The 17,924-nt window shown below is 37.4% G+C and overlaps 1 protein-coding gene across 2 annotated transcripts in view; it reads right to left on the bottom strand.

Annotated features, from left to right (window-relative positions):
• KYAT3 (kynurenine aminotransferase 3) overlaps window positions 1-17,924 on the bottom strand; it is a 57,674-nt gene that overhangs the window by 16,591 nt on the left and 23,159 nt on the right. For both annotated transcript variants that reach the window (XM_004752647.3, XM_004752646.3), the window contains 6 exons: window positions 13,931-13,989; window positions 13,256-13,400; window positions 9,507-9,656; window positions 5,917-6,003; window positions 4,788-4,913; window positions 4,568-4,688 (listed from right to left, as the gene is read on the bottom strand). In XM_004752647.3, coding sequence (XP_004752704.1) covers window positions 4,568-4,688; window positions 4,788-4,913; window positions 5,917-6,003; window positions 9,507-9,656; window positions 13,256-13,400; window positions 13,931-13,989 — 688 coding nt within the window. The remainder of the gene's footprint in view (window positions 1-4,567; window positions 4,689-4,787; window positions 4,914-5,916; window positions 6,004-9,506; window positions 9,657-13,255; window positions 13,401-13,930; window positions 13,990-17,924) is intronic.

Consider the following 17,924-nt stretch of genomic DNA (forward strand, 5'->3'; position numbering starts at 1 on the left):
CTTGAGCTGAGACTTGGAAGACCACGTAGGCCTTTGCCAGTCAGAGAAGAGGAAAAAAGGTATTTGTGGCAAAGGGCATGCTGGTGACAAAATGATGAAGGTAGAGAATGTAAAATCTTGCGAACTTTGCTGAACATTGGCAAAATGTTGCCTTATGAATCTTCCAAGAATGCTAACTACACTGCTCTTTTCATTCCTTAAATAATTTAGTCGTGAAGTTCTTCTCATGCAATCCCATGAGTTTTAAGTTCTTCTTATGCAATCTCCTAGTTTTTCACCTGTTCTGTAGAGGTACAGTAGATATTCTTCTGTTGTTCTAAGAGTCATGGTATACACCAACCTCTCTTTTTTTCCAGCAGTAAACTGATCAGCTGAATAACTTATAAGGAATTTTATATTAGTTAGCTGAATACTGAAAGATTTATATATCAATATCAATGTATTAATATATCTTTTTTCTAGAAAGAGAGGTTTCTTTTGTTGACTGAAATGTTATTTTATAGAAATCTGGAGATATCATTTGAATCAAGAATCTGATCCAAGAACAAATTCTACTACTTCAATAAAAAGGCCCTAAGGAATTTTAAAACATCTAGATGTTCATGTCCTCTCCACCTCAGCCACAGAAGTTAATGTAAACAGAACAGAATACCAAAGTCCTGTGTGTGAATCTAACAGGAAAAAACTAAAAAACAAAAAAGAATCTTTATAGGTCTGATCATTTAAAAAAAAACCACTATCTAGGGGCACTGGTTGGCTCAGTTGATAAAGCATGAAACTCTTAGTCTTGGAGTTGTGAGTTCGAGCTCCATGTTGGGTAGAGTTATTTAAAACCAAAACCAAAACCAAAAAACTTAGGGGCACCTTGCCAGCTCAGTTGGAAAAGCACGCAACTCTTGGTCTCAGGGTTGTAAGTTCGAGCCTTACCATGGGTGCAGAGATTACTTATATGAATAAATAAATAAAAACTAAACAACAACAATAACAAACAAATTTCAATACCTAAAGTTGGTAAGTTAAGCTTGCATTTATATCTCTAAGGCAACTGGTCTTTGCAATTCCAATTTATGACCCATGATCCTTAAATCAGCCACAGCCACTATGAGTTATTTACAGGTAGCTTAGGCTTCAGTGGAAGTCAGATGGGGATGAGAGGCATGAGGAAGAGTACTACCCCAGGGAAAACTGCTTCAGTAAAAGCACGAGGGTGATGCTGCTTCATGATGTGTGGTTAGAAAGCCTTACCATCACACTCTGCAAATTGATGAAATAGCCATTTTGCATCTTTCATATAACAAAGGCCACTATATTTGAAGAAGAGCTAAGTTTTTGTGGAACCAAACTGCACTCTCTAAATAATGAAATAGTGAATTCATTTTTTTTTCTTGTTTATGGGCTGTTATAAACAACTAAAAAATCTGAGTTAAAAATATATGTCTTGATATCTCCAGCAAGTAATATCTGCTACATTTTTAATATGAAGGGCTTATCATATGAGGTTTAAGCAATATAATAAAGGCTCAAACAATGTATTTTAAGATCATTTAAAGTTATCTATTGGAAAAATATTATTAAACTGAGTTAACTAAAACTCTAAAGATTTGAGGCATTATTGCATAGACATGAACTATGTTTTATGTTAAGTATAGAATTATATTCATTAGAAAGATGACTCTTCTCTCTGCTTAATTAAAAATTATATTTATTTAATTAAATTAGAAATTACAAGAAATAATTATTTGTTCATATTGATCTGATTTTTGACTGCAAATAGTCCAAATGACCCAAAACAGAGAGATCATGAAGATGAACCCTAATGCAGTTTTCTGAGTCAAGGCATCACCGAACCTTTCAGATCTCTGGCTGTCTTCTCTGGCTATCCATTCTCCCTGAGAATATTCTCTTCCAAGGGTTCCACCATCAACAAAACTTTGATGACTGCCCAAACTGTTTCTCCTCATAATTTGATCCTGACTATCAGGCCTATAATTCCACTTGTCTCCAAGACATCTTCTCTGTATCTCACAAACACTGAAACTTAGCAAGACTAAAGCACGAGAGGCAGGAAATTCCTTAACACCCCACAGATCTGCTCCTCCTCAGCACATCCCCACTGCTGAGGGGGCCAGGCCAGAGATCTCAGAAGCATACTTGCTTGTTCCCTTCCCGTCTTCAAAGGCTATACCCCCTCCCTGCCCAAGCCCCACATTATTTTGATTCTAAACTCTACTGCTAACCTATCTGACTCACTTCAGATCCTCACCTATAGCTGGTTCTTAGCTTTATACTACAAATCCAATCATGTAACCAATTCCCTTGACATGACACATCTCTTGTTCTCAAAGTATGCTCGTTGGAACTCTGACAATCAAATTAATGTGTAGAATTAAAAAGAAAACAATTTCAAAGTCAATCAGAGAAAGACAATTAACCTATGATCTCCCTGATATGAGGAAGTTAAGAGGCAATGTGAGGGGTTTGGGGGTAGGAAAAGAATAAATGAAACAAGAGGGGATTGGGAGGGAGACAAACCAGAAGAGACTCTTAATCTCATAAAACAAACTGAGGGTTGCTGGGGAGAGGTGGGTAGGGAGAGGGTGGTGGGGTTATGGGCACGGGGAAGGTATGTGCTATGAAGTGTGTAAACCTGGCAATTCACAGAACTGTACCCCTGGGGCTAATAATACATTATATGTTAATAAAAAAATAAAAAATTTAATTAAAAATCAATTTTAAGTTTTCTTCCTTGAAATTTTCTTAAGTGCTTAAAATAAGTACTACTATTTATCTGACAGTGTGGGCTCCCAACGATGAAACAAATGCATATTTAGTAAGTGAATACTAATGGCAAAATAAAAAAGTTCTGATGTGTTTATTTCAACGGCTCTTTGTTACAAATATGCACAGAACTGTGATTTTTATATTGACTTCTTTTTAAAAAAAGATTTCCTTGTTTTAGAGAGAGAGTATATGTGTGTATGTGTGTGTGTGCATGAGTGGCGGGGGGACGGGGGATGGAGAAGCAGAGGGAGAGACTGTTCAAAGCAGGCTTCCCACTGAGCACAGAGCTTGATCTCACAACCCTGAGATCACGACCTAAGCTGAAACCAAGAGCTGGATGCTCAATCCAACAAGTCACCCAGGCGCCCCTAATGACTTCTTCTACTTATTAAATTTCTGTTAGGAAAACTGTCTCTTGTTTCAGGATGGAAGACAATGTATCCCTATTTCATGGTGTGAATTTCGTGGCTCTGAGGTACTCTGTATACTAAGGCTTTGAGTTTCAGAACCAGTGACTTCCTCCACAAGTTTAAACTCTGTTCTCATATTCGAGGCTATCAGAATTATCCTACTTTTCCATCATCATCTGTGCCTATTATATCCTTGTGAAACACTTGTCCTAATGTTAAGTGTATCTTGATCTGTTACACCTCCCTGTCTCAGTCCATATTAGTTTATCTGGTATGAATTTTCTTCCTACCTCTCTGCTTAGCAAATTCCATCTTTTGCTCACTCCTCTGTTGATCCTCTCAAGCATTTGCTTTGTCCTCTGTATTTCTACTATTTATAATGTACATAGGGATAATTATGATATATACAACTATTTATATATAAGTACACTAATTTTTTATTTATTGATTTTTTGCCTGAGTGATTTTAGTTTTCCTTCCCTTATCCTCTTTCATACTTTCTGTTCGTTTACTCATCAATTGTGCTCTGATCCTCTAACATATGCAGGATCCTATCCTGGAAATTGGGCATTCAGAAGACACTAAAACAAACAAAAGTTCCTACGTTCTGGCAGGTTAGAAGTAAACAATATAGGTCTTGATATTTATTATAAAGGAAAAAAACAAAACAGAATGGGGCAGGAGGGGTGGAAAGCAAAGCAAATGCTGGAAGGAGAAAGCTTGTAACTATGTATATATGGCCATAAAAATTGATATTGGAATAAAGCCCTGGGGTAGGTAAGAGACTGAGCCATGTGGATATCTAGGGAGAAAAGTGTTTCTGGGCAAGTGCAAGGACAAGTGCAAAAACTCCAAGTTTGCAGCCGTGCATACATACTTACAGCTGATATCAGTCTGAACAATTCTAGAAGACACTGAGACACTTGTGAGATGGCCCAGTAGTAATGAAGAAATCTCTGGCAAAGACCAAGCAGCAATAGCTTACTGGCCCTTACATCTCCTGTTGACTTGGAATTTTGGCAACTTGCTCAGCACAGAGTCCAGCTTGGGAACACGTAAGCTCCCTGTATCTTATGTACTAAGTAATAGATGGATTCTTGACAAAAAGCCAAGGATATAGGCAAAAGTATGACTTCTTTGGTTTCATAGCTTTATAGTATGATCCAAAAATCTCTTCCCTTAGTTTGTACTGTTTGTCCTTCCATCTGTTAATCATTTCACTCAAACATCATTTATTCAAATCCCATTTAAGTGATCATCCGGACAAGATACCCAATGTAAGGACTATTTTAAAGCTGTTCTGGGATCCTTTCCAATCAGTTGTTCCACACGTGCCCAAACACATTTAGATTGTGACTCTATGTAATAATCAGTACCTATTTTTAGATGCTTATTTCCAGTATATACAAGCCATTCATAAACCTCATCACTGATGCAGAGCGTGTCATATTTGATGCAAAGGTCAGCAATTACTTGGAGTTCCTCTTTGGTATATACCTGTATGTATTAAAGAAAACAAAAGAGCAGAGCCAATTATGATTCACCGTGTGAGAAAATGATAGGTCAGAAGACTGTATAAAGCTATCAAAGACTCACCTTGCCAATGGGGTTATGTGGAGTATTCAGTATAATAGCTTTGGTTTTAGAATTAAATTTACTTGCCAGTTCTTGAGGATCCAATGTCCAGTCAGAACTAGACCATTTTTTCCCATTGACAGGTTTCTAAGTATGAAGAATAAAATGTGATTTAATTCAATTGATTCATGTTTACTGCCTTACAAATAAATAACCTTACTGGGGAAAAAAAAAATAGAGAAGGGTAAGGCCTTTAAAGGTAACTGAATAAATGACTAACAAAGAAAATAAACAGAAATCATTAAGCCTGGGCGCCTGGGTGGCTCAGCTGGTTGAGCGACTGCCTTCAGCTCAGGTCACGATCCCGGACTCCGGGGATCGAGTCCTGCATCGGGCTCCCAGCTCCACAGGGAGTCTTCTCCCTCTGACCTCACCTCTCATGCTCTCTCTCACTGTATCTCTCTCTCAAATAAATAAATAAAATCTTCAAAAAAAAGAAAGACAGAAATAATTAAACCTTAAGAGCCCAAGAGGACTAGAGTCTCACGCTCACACCTATTAAATGGCAAAATAAAATCTTGTCGATACTTAATAGCTTTTAAGTGTCTACATTCCTTCAAGGGAGCCAGCTATAATGATGGTTAACATGTTTAGTACTTTAAGGCCATATAAGATTCTGATTTATCTTAGTGTATACTTATTTTAGTAAGATTTTTAAAAAGACATTGGTAGCATGCTTCATTAAATTCCTAAAAATAAAAGCAAAATTTTAAACATTTCAGAATTTTCACTTAATTCAGAACTAAACAATCATTTATGGAGACCCAGCATAAACCGTTAGTCACTGGGGAGCAGTGCTATGAAAGTGAGTTAGAAATGGTCTCTGAGTTGGTCCTGCTTATGTTGGTGGGGAAGACACATATCTACAAGAGATAACATTAGATATAATGTGAATGCTGGTACAACAGAGACACATGGCAAACACAGGAGACAGTAATAAAAGTTGCTCTCTTCAAGATATTGGTTACCTTCAGCCGTAGTAGAGATACACAGTAAATCCCAAAAAGTAATCAAAGTTGAAGCTTTATCAGGGACAAAGCAATTACATATATTTTCAAAACATCTTTAAGAATGTGAATGGCAAACTTACAGATCTTAGGGGAATAAAAACAGGTGTTGCTCCAGCCATTCTCACCATGGGCTCATAGCAGTCATAGAAAGGCATTATTATTATGACCTAAAATGAAACCAAATAAGAATTTAATGTATCAATTATTCATTCATTTAAAAAATACTGTGTACCTGCATTATACTACATGATGAGATGCAGCAGTGAAAAAGCTAGTCTTCCTTGCCTTCATGGAGCTAACAGCCAAGTGGAAAAGACCTTAGAGATACACTTGTTCAGGAGTCCTTGATCTCTTAATGAGGTCTACAGAAGGGCTTGCAGTCGGGATTCCTGAAATTATATGTAAAACTTCACATGGGCTTAGGTAGATTTTTCTGGGGGAAGAGGCCATGTCTCATCACATCCTCGAAGGAATGTTCCAGCCAAAACGTTAAGTATTTCTTTAAATTTTAAATTACAAACTAAAATACCAGAGAGGGGCAGAAGCCAAAGACTGTAAGGGAAGATGACACAACATCGCTCTCCATTATGGGGTACCACTTTCCAAGCATTATCCTGAGGGTAAAGATGTTTCTTTCTGCTCAAAAGCACTCCAAAACAAAGACTGGATGCAGGGAGACAGGTTAAGATGCTATTGTTATGTCTGATACCCACAATTTCACTGTGGGTGACATATCTAGATTCGGTCTTTTTTCCTAGCCCCTTTAAGATATATATTCCTTGTTCCTTGGCCTCTACATGTTCTCTCTCTGTCACCTGTGGGCTGGCTTTTACATCAGTCAATGGGCCAATCCAACATGTCCAGTTGGTATCTAGCATCCTTTTTGCTTTTCTATAAGGAAAGTTTGAACACATAATTTATACCCATCATATATATTCTCTTTTTCTTTATATATATATATTTTCTTTTCTTTTTTCTTTTAGAGAGAGAGAGAACACACAAATATGGAAGTGAGGGGTCGGTGGGGGGAGAGACAGAGAGAGAGAGAGAGAGAGAGACTCTTAAGCAGGCTCCATACCTAGCCTGATGCAGGGCTCAATCTTAGATCATGACCTGAGATCATGACCTGAGCCAAAATCAAGAGCCAGACACTTAAGCCAACTGAGCCATCCAGGTGCCCCTCTTTTTATCTTTTTAAACCCAGTAATATTCCATGAAAATTTCCTATTATTATACTTTTAATATTTATTATCTTAATGGCCACTTGGGAGTCTTAGAATAGTCTTTTTTTAAAATCATTTGCTTGTATAAAGAACAATGCTGGGGGACCTGGGTGGCTTAGGTGGTTGAGCATCCAACTCTTGATTTCAGCTCAGGTCATGATCTCAGGATCGTGGGACTGAGCCCCATGATGGGCTCTGTGCTTACAGAGGAGTCGGCTTAAGATTCTCTCTCCCTCTGCCCCTCTCCCACCAGTGCCCACGTGTGCTCTCTCTCTCTCTAAAATAAATAAATCTTTTAAAGTAAATAAATAAATAACAATGCTATGTTTATTTGTGATTATATATAGTTTCTCTGCTTTTAAATAGCTGAATAAACTCGTAAGATTGCTACTGCTAGATTAAAGCGTACAAACATTTTTATGGCACCTTATACAGACAGCCAAATTGCTTTAGAAAAATTGAGTAACTATTTCTAATTTCACAAATCAACACTAAGTTGTCTCACTTAACTTCTGTTGGTTAAATTAGTGATACCTGATTGTTGTTCCAAATTTGCACTTTTTACTGTGTATTTCTTATGATGTAAAATGCCTGTTTAAAGGCCTTACATTCTAAAGCCCCTTTGTTTGTGCTAGTCATTCAGTTCACACTGAGCACCTACTATGCTAGGTGTTAGCTACTGTGCAGGGCAAAGAAGTCTATCTTTGTTCATTCCCTTTGGAAGGGATCTTTCCCTTGGTGGGCTGTAAGTTCCTAATTAGTCTACGAAATTCTCAGGGACCAAGATGACCGATCTTTGAACTCTGGTGAGAAACACAGGTACCTGATCTTAAGTGAGAGCTCAATAAAGGAAAATAAATTGGAGAGGCAGGGAGGTAAAATTGAAAGAATAGACTGACACTCTTTGCTGCAATTTCCTTATTTTTATGGTGGGAGTAATTCCTCTCTCTTTCTGCAGAGTATTTATTGAGTATTCAGTGTTTCAGGGACTGGTTGTAGAGCAATAAACTGGTTCTCCTGGAAGTTACATTCTACCAAGACATTAAATAAGAAAACAAAGAAGTCAATTAGATAATTTCAGATAGTAATAGATGTTATAAAGGAAATAAAACAGGTAGAAAGTGACATGTGTGCGGTTTCAAAGATCAGATACAGTGATCAGGGAAGAAAGAACAAAGGAAAGAAGGGTGAGGGCTGAGCCTCAGGATGCTCCTGCTGATTGCAGAAGGGGGGAGCAAGAAAGGATTAAGAACATCAAAGAATGAGATGCAACTTTCAACTAGTTTATAGGCTCAAAGGAGATTATGTATATGAAAGCATACCTGTACTTCCTTAAGATGTTTCCTTAAGGAGCTTATTGTCTGGCATAGTAGAGGGAATTAGAGATGTAACAGAGTAACATAATACAAAGTAACAGCAGTATCTTTTATAGAAGCTGTACAGGGAAAGTGCCATGAGAGTTCAAAGAAAGGAATTAACAACATAGATCCAGGTAAATATTCATTCTTCAGACTTGGCTTAAGCAACGCCTCTCTGGAGTCTTCTGAGTTTACGTTAGTAGAGCCGTCACCACCATAACTAACACATTCTCCACAACTGACTGTCACATGTATTCCAATTCACCAGTTGGAGAGTATCTCCTCCACTAGACGGGGAACTCCTGCCACACAGAAACTGTCTCCCAGGGTGCCTAGTATAGGAGATCCTCAGTGATTTCTGAATGAATGAAGAGGTCAGGAAATACTGGAGCAGGGGTACTGGAATTATGATGGGGATGGAGGGGCAGCACTGAGTCTGGGGTCATGTGGGTCACAGTACCAAAAGCAGAAGTCATTCATGCTTCTTGTTACATATGGGGCTGCTAACGATGCTGGGCATAAAAATACACCGACCAAATACTTGCTGAGTTCAGATAAGGGTAATTTTAGTCATGCAAATGAAAGATTCATTTTCCCCATCACTGCTAGCCCCTTCCACTTACCCTTATCTAAACAGGCTGTAAAAATACGAATGAGTCACATGCAATGAAACAGATGAATCTCAGACATAATGATAAATGAAAGAAGCTGTTCAAGAGTATATACTGTGTGATTCCATTTATATCAGCTTAAAGAGCAGGTAAAAGGAGACTATGGTGCTAGAAGACAGAAGAGTAGTTACCTCTGGAAGAATATAAATGAGACAGAGGCAAAAGGGAGCCTTCTAGGTGCTAGAAATGTACCATATCTTCATCTGGTTTGTGATTACCTGGATACATATTCACATAAATAAAAACATATGCATGTAAACAATTTGTCAAGCTGTGTACTTAATTAAGATTTGTGGATTTTACTCATGTGTACTATACTTCAAATATAATTAAAAATAGAAAGTAAAATAAAAGATTCAAAGGCAGTACAAATGATAATAATTAAATATAGGTAAGATGATAATGTTAATATACTTACTTCATCTCCCTCATCAATTAATCCTTGAATGGAATTAAAAAGAGATCCATATGCTCCTACTGTCACAAGGATTTCTTTATTTGGATTGATTTGATTTTGATAAAATTTTTCATATAAGCAGGCTAGAGCTTTCACAAGTGATGGATGACCCTGTTGAACAAAAAAGAAGGAAAGAAATCTTAAATTTGATTATGGGATCTACTTCTTGAAGGTATTCTGGATCTAAAATGAAAGAATTTTTAAAATTTGGGTTTCATGTTTACAACTATCCAAAAAAATTTGTATTTTTTAATGAAAATAAGAAACATTTTCCCCCTACTTTCAGAGGATTCCTACATGAAGGGTAATAAAAACTTGCTAATGACTTAAAAAAAAAATTAAACAATTGGTTTGGGGATTTAAAATTCCACTGTATTTGCTTTGGTAAAAATTGACCTCAATACCAAATATGTCTTTGATAGTACATTTTTGACAGCAATCAAATCACATTCAATTATGTTATTTTTTTTCAATTACTTTATTTTTGATAGTAGAGTTGGACTTTTTTCCCAGCTAAAATAAGAAAACCTGCTTTGTCTCTATATCCTGACTCTGTTCTTCCATGTTACCAAAGAGAAGGCTATTATGCCAACCAACAGACTATGGAGAGAGGGCAAAAACAAATTCCCCAAAGAAATGTATATTAGTGCTTATATGAGAGTTATGTTAGGAGGGAAGTAGGACATTCTTTACCACATGATAGCCAAGAGGGGAGGAGTCATTCAAGCAAACATTCAAGCATTCAAGCAAACAATGTTCACTAGAGGAATGAAGGGACTGTAAATCCAAAAACTCTGAGACATATGGGGAGGTTTCCCTCCCCCCCTAAGATTTTATTTATTTGTCAGAGAGACAGTGAAAGAGAAGGGGAGGGGCAGAGGGAGAAGCAGGTTCCACACTGAGCAAACATCCCAATGTGGGACTCGATGCCAGGACCCCGGGATCATGACCTGAGCTGAAGGCAGATGCTTAACCACCTGAGCCACCCAAGCATCCCTGAGCCACCCAGCTCAGCATTCCTGTAGGGAGTCTTAACTCATTTATTCTATCTTCCTCGATTCATCTCTTCTATGTTCTCTGTTCTTCCCTTCTTCTCTTTCTTTCCCTTCCCTTTTCCCCTCCTTGTCTTATTTGTACTGAATTCAGTATTTCTTATTTGTTATTGTTTCCTAGCATGTAGCTCCTCTTTTTGCTTTTGGAGAACTTCCTTAATTTTCAGTCAGTTGCAAGTGAGAGTCCAAGCGCTGGGCATGTGGCTTTTTTGCAAAGCACCTAGGGCTCTAAAGGAATCTGGGTCAGGACACATGTAAGGCTGGTAGGATATACCTCAGATTTATGAAGTAAAAGAGCCTTTGGTCATTTTAAGTTATCCATCCAAGCTTATATAAAAAGGAGGCATTTGTTGCTGTTGTTGTTAAAGATACTTTTGTTTGTCACCTTTGTCAGAATGTTGGTTAGTATGTCACAGATCCTCACCCAATTAAAATGAATAAAAACAAAGCTGTAGCATATTTTTCATATTTTGAAATTAGGAGATATTATAATATTAGAGAAACTGGGTATAATTACTAATGGGGGTGGGTGGCGAAATACAGCAGTAAACGAAAAAATAATAGCAAGAGAAAGAAACTACTTAAATTCAATCTCCAAAAAATATACACAGTTTGTGAAAAGAGCAAGGGAAGATTGTCACCATTCCTGGAAATCCAAAATTTCTTTTGAATTTCATTTTAATAATAGGTCTAACAAATTCTAGCAAGGGGTGATCTGAAAGCAACCATAAACACTACACATTTCCTCAGAATAATAAGGGTCTGTGTTTTAAAAAAATTTTAATTACAAAAATAACACATGCTTCATATAATAATTAAAACTAGGCAAAGCTCTGTTAAAAAAGCACAATGATCTCTCCTTAACAACACTGCCTTCCCATCTCCCTGAGGTGACCAATGTCATTCACAGCCTGGTGACAGTGCGAGACTATCTGCTATACTTATTCAAATAAAAAACACATATATAAATATACTTACATATATTTACAAAAACTGGAAAATATTTAAAGAATGGGCATAGGTCACAGCAAAGGAAACAATCAACTAAACTAAAAGACAATCTACAGAATGGGAGAAGATATTCACAAATGACATATCAGATAAAGGACTAGTATCCAGAATTTATAAAGAACGTATCAAACTTAATACCCCAAACCCCAAAAAAATCCAGTCAAGAAATGGGCAGAAGACCTGAACAGAAATTTCTCCAAAGAAGACATACAGATGGCCAAGAGACACATGAAAAGAAGCTCAACATCACTCATTATCAGGGAAATAAAAATCAAAACCACAATGAGATAACTCCTCACACCTGTCACTATGACTAAAATTAACAAGTCAGGAAACAAGAGATGTTGGCAAAGATGCAGAGAAAAAGGAACCCTTTTACACTGTTGGTGGAAATGCAAACTGGTAGCCACTCTGGAAAACAGTATGGAGGTCCTCAAAGAGTTAAAAATAGAACTACTAGGGGCGCCTGGGTGGCTCAGTCGTTAAACCTCTGTCTTCAGCTCAGGTCATGATCCTGGGGGTCCTAGGATCAAGCCCTGCATCAGGATCCCTGCTCAGTGGGAAGTCTGCTTCTCCCATTCTCCCTACCTGATGCTCCCCCTGCCAAATAAATAAATAAAAATCTTAATAAAAAAAAAATAAAAAAGAACTACCCTGTGATCCAGCAACTGCACTCCTGTATTTACCCCAAAGATGTGTTGATTCAAAGGGGCACCTGCGCCCCAATGTTTATAGCAGCAGTGTCCACAATAGCCAAAATGTGGAAACAATCCAGATGTTCATCAACAGATGATTGGATAAAGAAAATGTGATATGTATGTGTGTGTGTGTGTGTGTGTGTATGATACCAATATATATACTAATTCAAAAGAAATATGTACCCCATGTTTGTAGCAACATTATTTACAATGGCCAGACTATAGAAGCAGTCCAAATGTCCATCAAGAAACGAATGGGTAAAGAAGATGTGGTACACACACATACACACACAAAATGGAATACTACTCAGCCATCAAAAAGAATGAAATCTTGCCATTTGCAACAACAACATGGGCTAGAGAGTCTAATGCTAAGTGAAGTCAGTCAGAGATAGACAAAGAGTATACACTTTCACTCATATGTGGAATATAAGAAACAAAACAAACAAAGGAAAAAGGTGAGAGACAAACCAAAAATAGGCTCTGTACTATAACAAATGGATGTGTAACAGAGGGGAGGTGGGCAGGAGGAACGGTAAAATAGGTAATGTGGATTCGAGTATGCATCGTGATGAGTATTGTGTAATGTACACTGGGTCACAGTATTGTGTACCTGAAGCTAATATATCACTGTACGTTAACCATACTTGGAATTTAAAAAAAAAAAAAAGCTGAAAAAAAAGAGAGAAGATTCTCCCTCCCTTGTTGCCCTCAGACCCTATGCTGGAGCAACAGTAAAGCAAAGACCAAGATAGGACTGTGGAGGGGTTAGAAGTTGGGGATGGCTCCTTCCAGAAGATAAGGGCAAGCAAGGTTAGGGGTTCCTCTGATTACCAGGTTGGGACAGCTGGTCCCAGAAAGCCAATTATACAGAAGTGACAGAAGCACATTCACACACAACACCATATAAAATAAAAGTTCATGTCCCACATGGTCTTCATATACTTACAAAGCCTCGTGTATACTGGTTCAGGCTATCAATTGCTGCAATCTTTGATAATTTCTCCTTTACATATATGGGAGGAGATATATCTGGAAGACCTTGACCAAGATTCACAACAGAGGGGTCTGCAGCCAACTTTGTAAATTCAATCCTCAAATTAAAAAAATAATAGTAAGTACCAAAATTACAGTTAGCTTTTTATATCTCATGATCTTAACATAAAACTGAAAAACTAAGACCTAGTTTAATCTTAAAAATAAAAAAATATGAGTTCCCAACAAAAACTTTACCACCTACAAAATGACTTTGTCTAATTAAATGATGGCTGAACTAATGAACTTAGAAGTTTCTTAGAAATCTCAATTTCTTGAAACGCACAGTTTCATCATGTATTTTTTCTCCCTCAACCACACCAGCTGTTACTGGCTCATGGATTACAAGAGAAGTTCTTTGTCCTTTTCTCTGCCTATCTGTAGGCTTAGCACATGTACCATATTTATACGAATGAATCAATCAGTGTATGGACCCTTAACTTCCTTCCAATTTCACTTAATGAGTAAATTAAAATAAGTGCCTTTATTGGTAGATTTTAGATGAGGGTAAACATTCCCAACTAAGAAAATCAAAATGAGTAGGAAGAAAGCTTCACCAAATTAGTACTGCTTATTCTAAGGCACTCACCACACATTACTATCGAGGCCTTCGATTCGTTTTGCATTGGTGATTTTCAAAGACATCTTCTGAAAGATACAAACAATGAAAGGTATATTTAAATTTCTTTAATCAAAATTGAAAAAAGCCAGAAAACCACTGATAACTCTACATTTTCCCTATTGTCGCTATGGGAAGAGCGGTACCATGACAGATGCCAGAGCCCAGTGCAAAATTCTGAAGTGGAATGGTCTCCCACCTACTGCCCTAAGGAACGCTTTTCTTATGATCCTATGATGTTTATCTTCTCACAAAAGAACGAAAATAGCATCCTAGCCTAAAAAATAAACCACTTTGAAGGCCTGAAATGCACTAAAGAGAACAATAATGATACTAAAAAAAGTCAGGGTAAAAACATAGCCTGAATCCTTCTCTGAAGATCATTTTAGGTAAGATGTAGTAACAGTTCCACAAGTATGTGCCTTGTATGGCACACAGGAAGCACTCAACAAAGGGTTTTAAAACTATTCAACAGAGAGCCCCAAATCATAACAGCTCACATTATTGAGTAGTGAGTAGGTTCCAGGCACTGTTCCAAGTGTTGTACATAATTAACTCATTTCATAGTCACAACAACCCTATGTAGTGGTTCTCTTATTTCCCCTAAGTTAGTTAAGAGCAAAGTGAGGTAAGGTTATAGAACTTTACACATCTGCCCAAGTTTACAAAAGCAAGTAACATTTAAACCCAAACAGATTCAACCCAGGATCTGAACCCAGGCAGTCTGACTCCAGAATACATACTCCGATTCCTTTCTTTTTCTCTCTCTTTTTTTTTTTTTTTTAGATTTTATTTCTTTCTTTATTTTTAGAATTAGAGTGTGAGCAGGGGAAGGGGCAGAGGGAGGGAGAGGGACAGACCCATTGTCCAGGACTCCATGCAGAGCATGGACTCCAGTGTAGGACTTGATCCCACAACCCCGAGATCATGACCTGAGCTGAAATCAAGAGTCAGACACTTAACCAACGGAGCAACCCAGGCGCCCCCAAATCTGTTTCTATATACCGTCTTTTACATAACAAGATCTTATAAAAAATATTACCAGAATGCTGCCTCCTAAAAAGAGTGTATTAGACATTTAGGTCAGGTCTCTTTATATCAAGCTAGGCCTATGGTAGAAAAATATTAGAAGTTAAAATTATGGTACAGCATAAAATTCTTTAGTTCTCTAGCTTTTAAAATTAAGTTTATACTATCTCACCAAAGCACTGAATTAGCGTTAAGTTCACTGTTAACAAGCTGCTAGGGAAAAAAATGATTGGCAGCATTTTTATAAAATTTTCCTAATAGAATATTAAAGCAATTTTAATTCAATCTGGGAGGAAGATAATGATAATGGTTATTAAATACACCATTGTTCTCATTCTATTCCAACAATGGAACCAAGAAAAATATCTTCTTACTCTCATATTTTTTAATCTTTGAAACTCCAGTGAAGTAAATCACATGCAAATTCTCCAGAGGTTAAGGTGCCTTCCAGAATAGCATTATGATTAAGTACTCACCTGAACAGGTTGCTATTTCAGAAATTACAATTATAAAACTAAAAAGTCCTAGAATGATAGACAGAAAAAAATATCTTAACAATTGTCCTTTGCCATTAAAATGTTTAAAACTTAATGATTCATTTAGCATGTGGCTGCAAACACAACGTACAAATTCATATATAAAATAGGTGAGAAAAGTCTGCAGCAGATCATTTAGACACAAAAGTTCAATTTTATTCAAAATATTTAGGTAACTGAAGGCAAAACATATTTCCAGATTTAATTTTAAAATTTGTGTCCAGAACAGCCTCTCTCACACAACCTCCCTGACTCTCTTCTCCTTCCCACCTGCCTAAAACATTTTAATATTTGAAATACTCCATTTTACTTCTGTAGCTTCACATATGATCATTACTCTGCCTTAACGGTTTTTTTACACAAATGTTTCCTAATCTCCTTTTCATCACTGCCCCCATAAGGAGACCTTTCAGATATGTCTTCTAATCATCTCCCCTACTGCTCCATAAAGTAAGTTTTGTCAGATAGGGCTGAACTTTCCAAGGTCACAAAACATTGTAATAGCTATGGTTGATTTCACCTGCCAAGCACCACTTTTCTCCTCTTGAGGGCAATGATGCCCCTGTTGAGAATGCATGTTCTATACTCAGTTCAATCCCTGTTCCCCATCACCCTGTCTCTGGACTTGGCTACCTCCTAAACCACTTGCCACTTTCAGTTCTCAAGTTAGACTTCATTTCCTCCACAGAGTGTTTTCTGATTCCCTAGGTCAAGGTTATATGCTCTTTCTACGTACTTCTATTACATGGAGTAAATTCCAGCATTTACTATACAATACTGTAATTTTCTTGTTTATTTATCTATAACCTTCCTTTAATTGTAAACCCTGAGGATTAGTTCAAGCTTGTTCACTGTATGTGTCTGTAATCAGGTTTCTCCACAATATAGAACCAATAAGATGTGCATATATATAGTGATTCAAGAAAGGCTTGTGTGACTTACGTGGGCCAGCTAGTGTGAAATCTGCAGAGCAGTAAGGCACGCTGGAGACCCAAGGAGAATTGATATTACAGCTCAGGATCTAATGGCATTCTGGAGGCAGAATTCCCTTTTCCTGGGGGTGAACCTTGGTCTTTTTCCTCTTAAGGTCTTCAACTGATTGGATCAGGCCCACCCACATTCTATAGAAGGCAAATTACTTAAAATCTACTGATTTAAATGTTAATCTCATTTGAAAACTGCCTTCAGACATTTACATGGATGTTTGAACAAATACCTGGATTCCCTGGCCGCCCAAGTCAACACAAAATTAACTATCACAGTGTCCAACACACAGAACTATGCTTAGCACACAGTAATTTTTCAACAAATATCTGATGAATGAAAGAAAGAATCCGCACATCAGAAGTGAACTTAAGGTATCAGTCAGATTATGTTAGGTTTATTGTGTCAGTCAGCTTAAGTTAATTTATGCTTCAGTAATAAATGACCCCAAAGTCTTGGTGGCTTAAAATCATCAGGATTTCTTTCTTTTTCACAGTGCATACTGACTGAAGGTCAGCTGCTGCTTAGTTCCATGTCACTGTCACTCTGAGACATCAGCTGACAAAACAGCCTCTTTTTGGAATACTGTCAATTTCATAACGGAGGGGGAAAATGTTAATTTCTACTCAGATGTGCACATACCACTTCTACTCACATTGTGTTGGTCAAAACAATTCATTACTATGCCTGATACCAACATGGCAGAAATGAAGTCTGGAGGTACAGTGATTGTTGTGGGTTGAATTGTGTAACCACTCCTCCCCTCCAAATTCATGTTGAGGTCTTACCACCCAGTACCTCAGAATGTGACCTAATGTGGAAATAGGTTCATTGCAGATGTAACTGGTTAAACTGAAGTCATGGGTTGGGGGACACTGCTATGACACTGATATGACAGTGTCTTTATAAAAAAGGGTGAATCTAGAGACAGTCTGGTATACAGGGATAATGTCACATGAAGATGAAAGTGATTATTTTTGAAAGTCAGGGAATGCCAGAGATTCACAGCAAACCACCAAAAACTAGGGGAAAAGCAGGAAGAGATTCTTTCTCAGATCAAACAGAAGAATCCAATCCTGGTACACTCTGTCCTTGGGCTTTTAGCCTACAAAACTGTGAGCTAATACAGTTTTGTTGCTTCAGCCACTGAGTTTGTCCTACTCTCTTCAGGCAAACAGAGTAAATTAATAAAGTGATGGACATTTACAAGACACCTGACAGTGTCTAAAAACATCAAGAATCAGCAGTAGATGCAAATGCTCACTATATAAGAATTACTGTCCAGAGTAGAACCAGTCTTATGAAATGTTAGTAAACCCGGAATCCTATGGGGAATTAAGTATGAGCTTCGGGTGTTATGATTGGAAATCTACAGGGCCCATATTAATTTCTGGGTCAGCTACTCCATGAGCTGG

The sequence above is a fragment of the Mustela putorius genome, unplaced genomic scaffold (assembly GCF_011764305.1).
Source record: "Mustela putorius furo isolate JIRA1106 unplaced genomic scaffold, ASM1176430v1.1 tig00003853_pilon_pilon_pilon, whole genome shotgun sequence".
Taxonomy (NCBI): domain Eukaryota; kingdom Metazoa; phylum Chordata; class Mammalia; order Carnivora; family Mustelidae; genus Mustela; species Mustela putorius.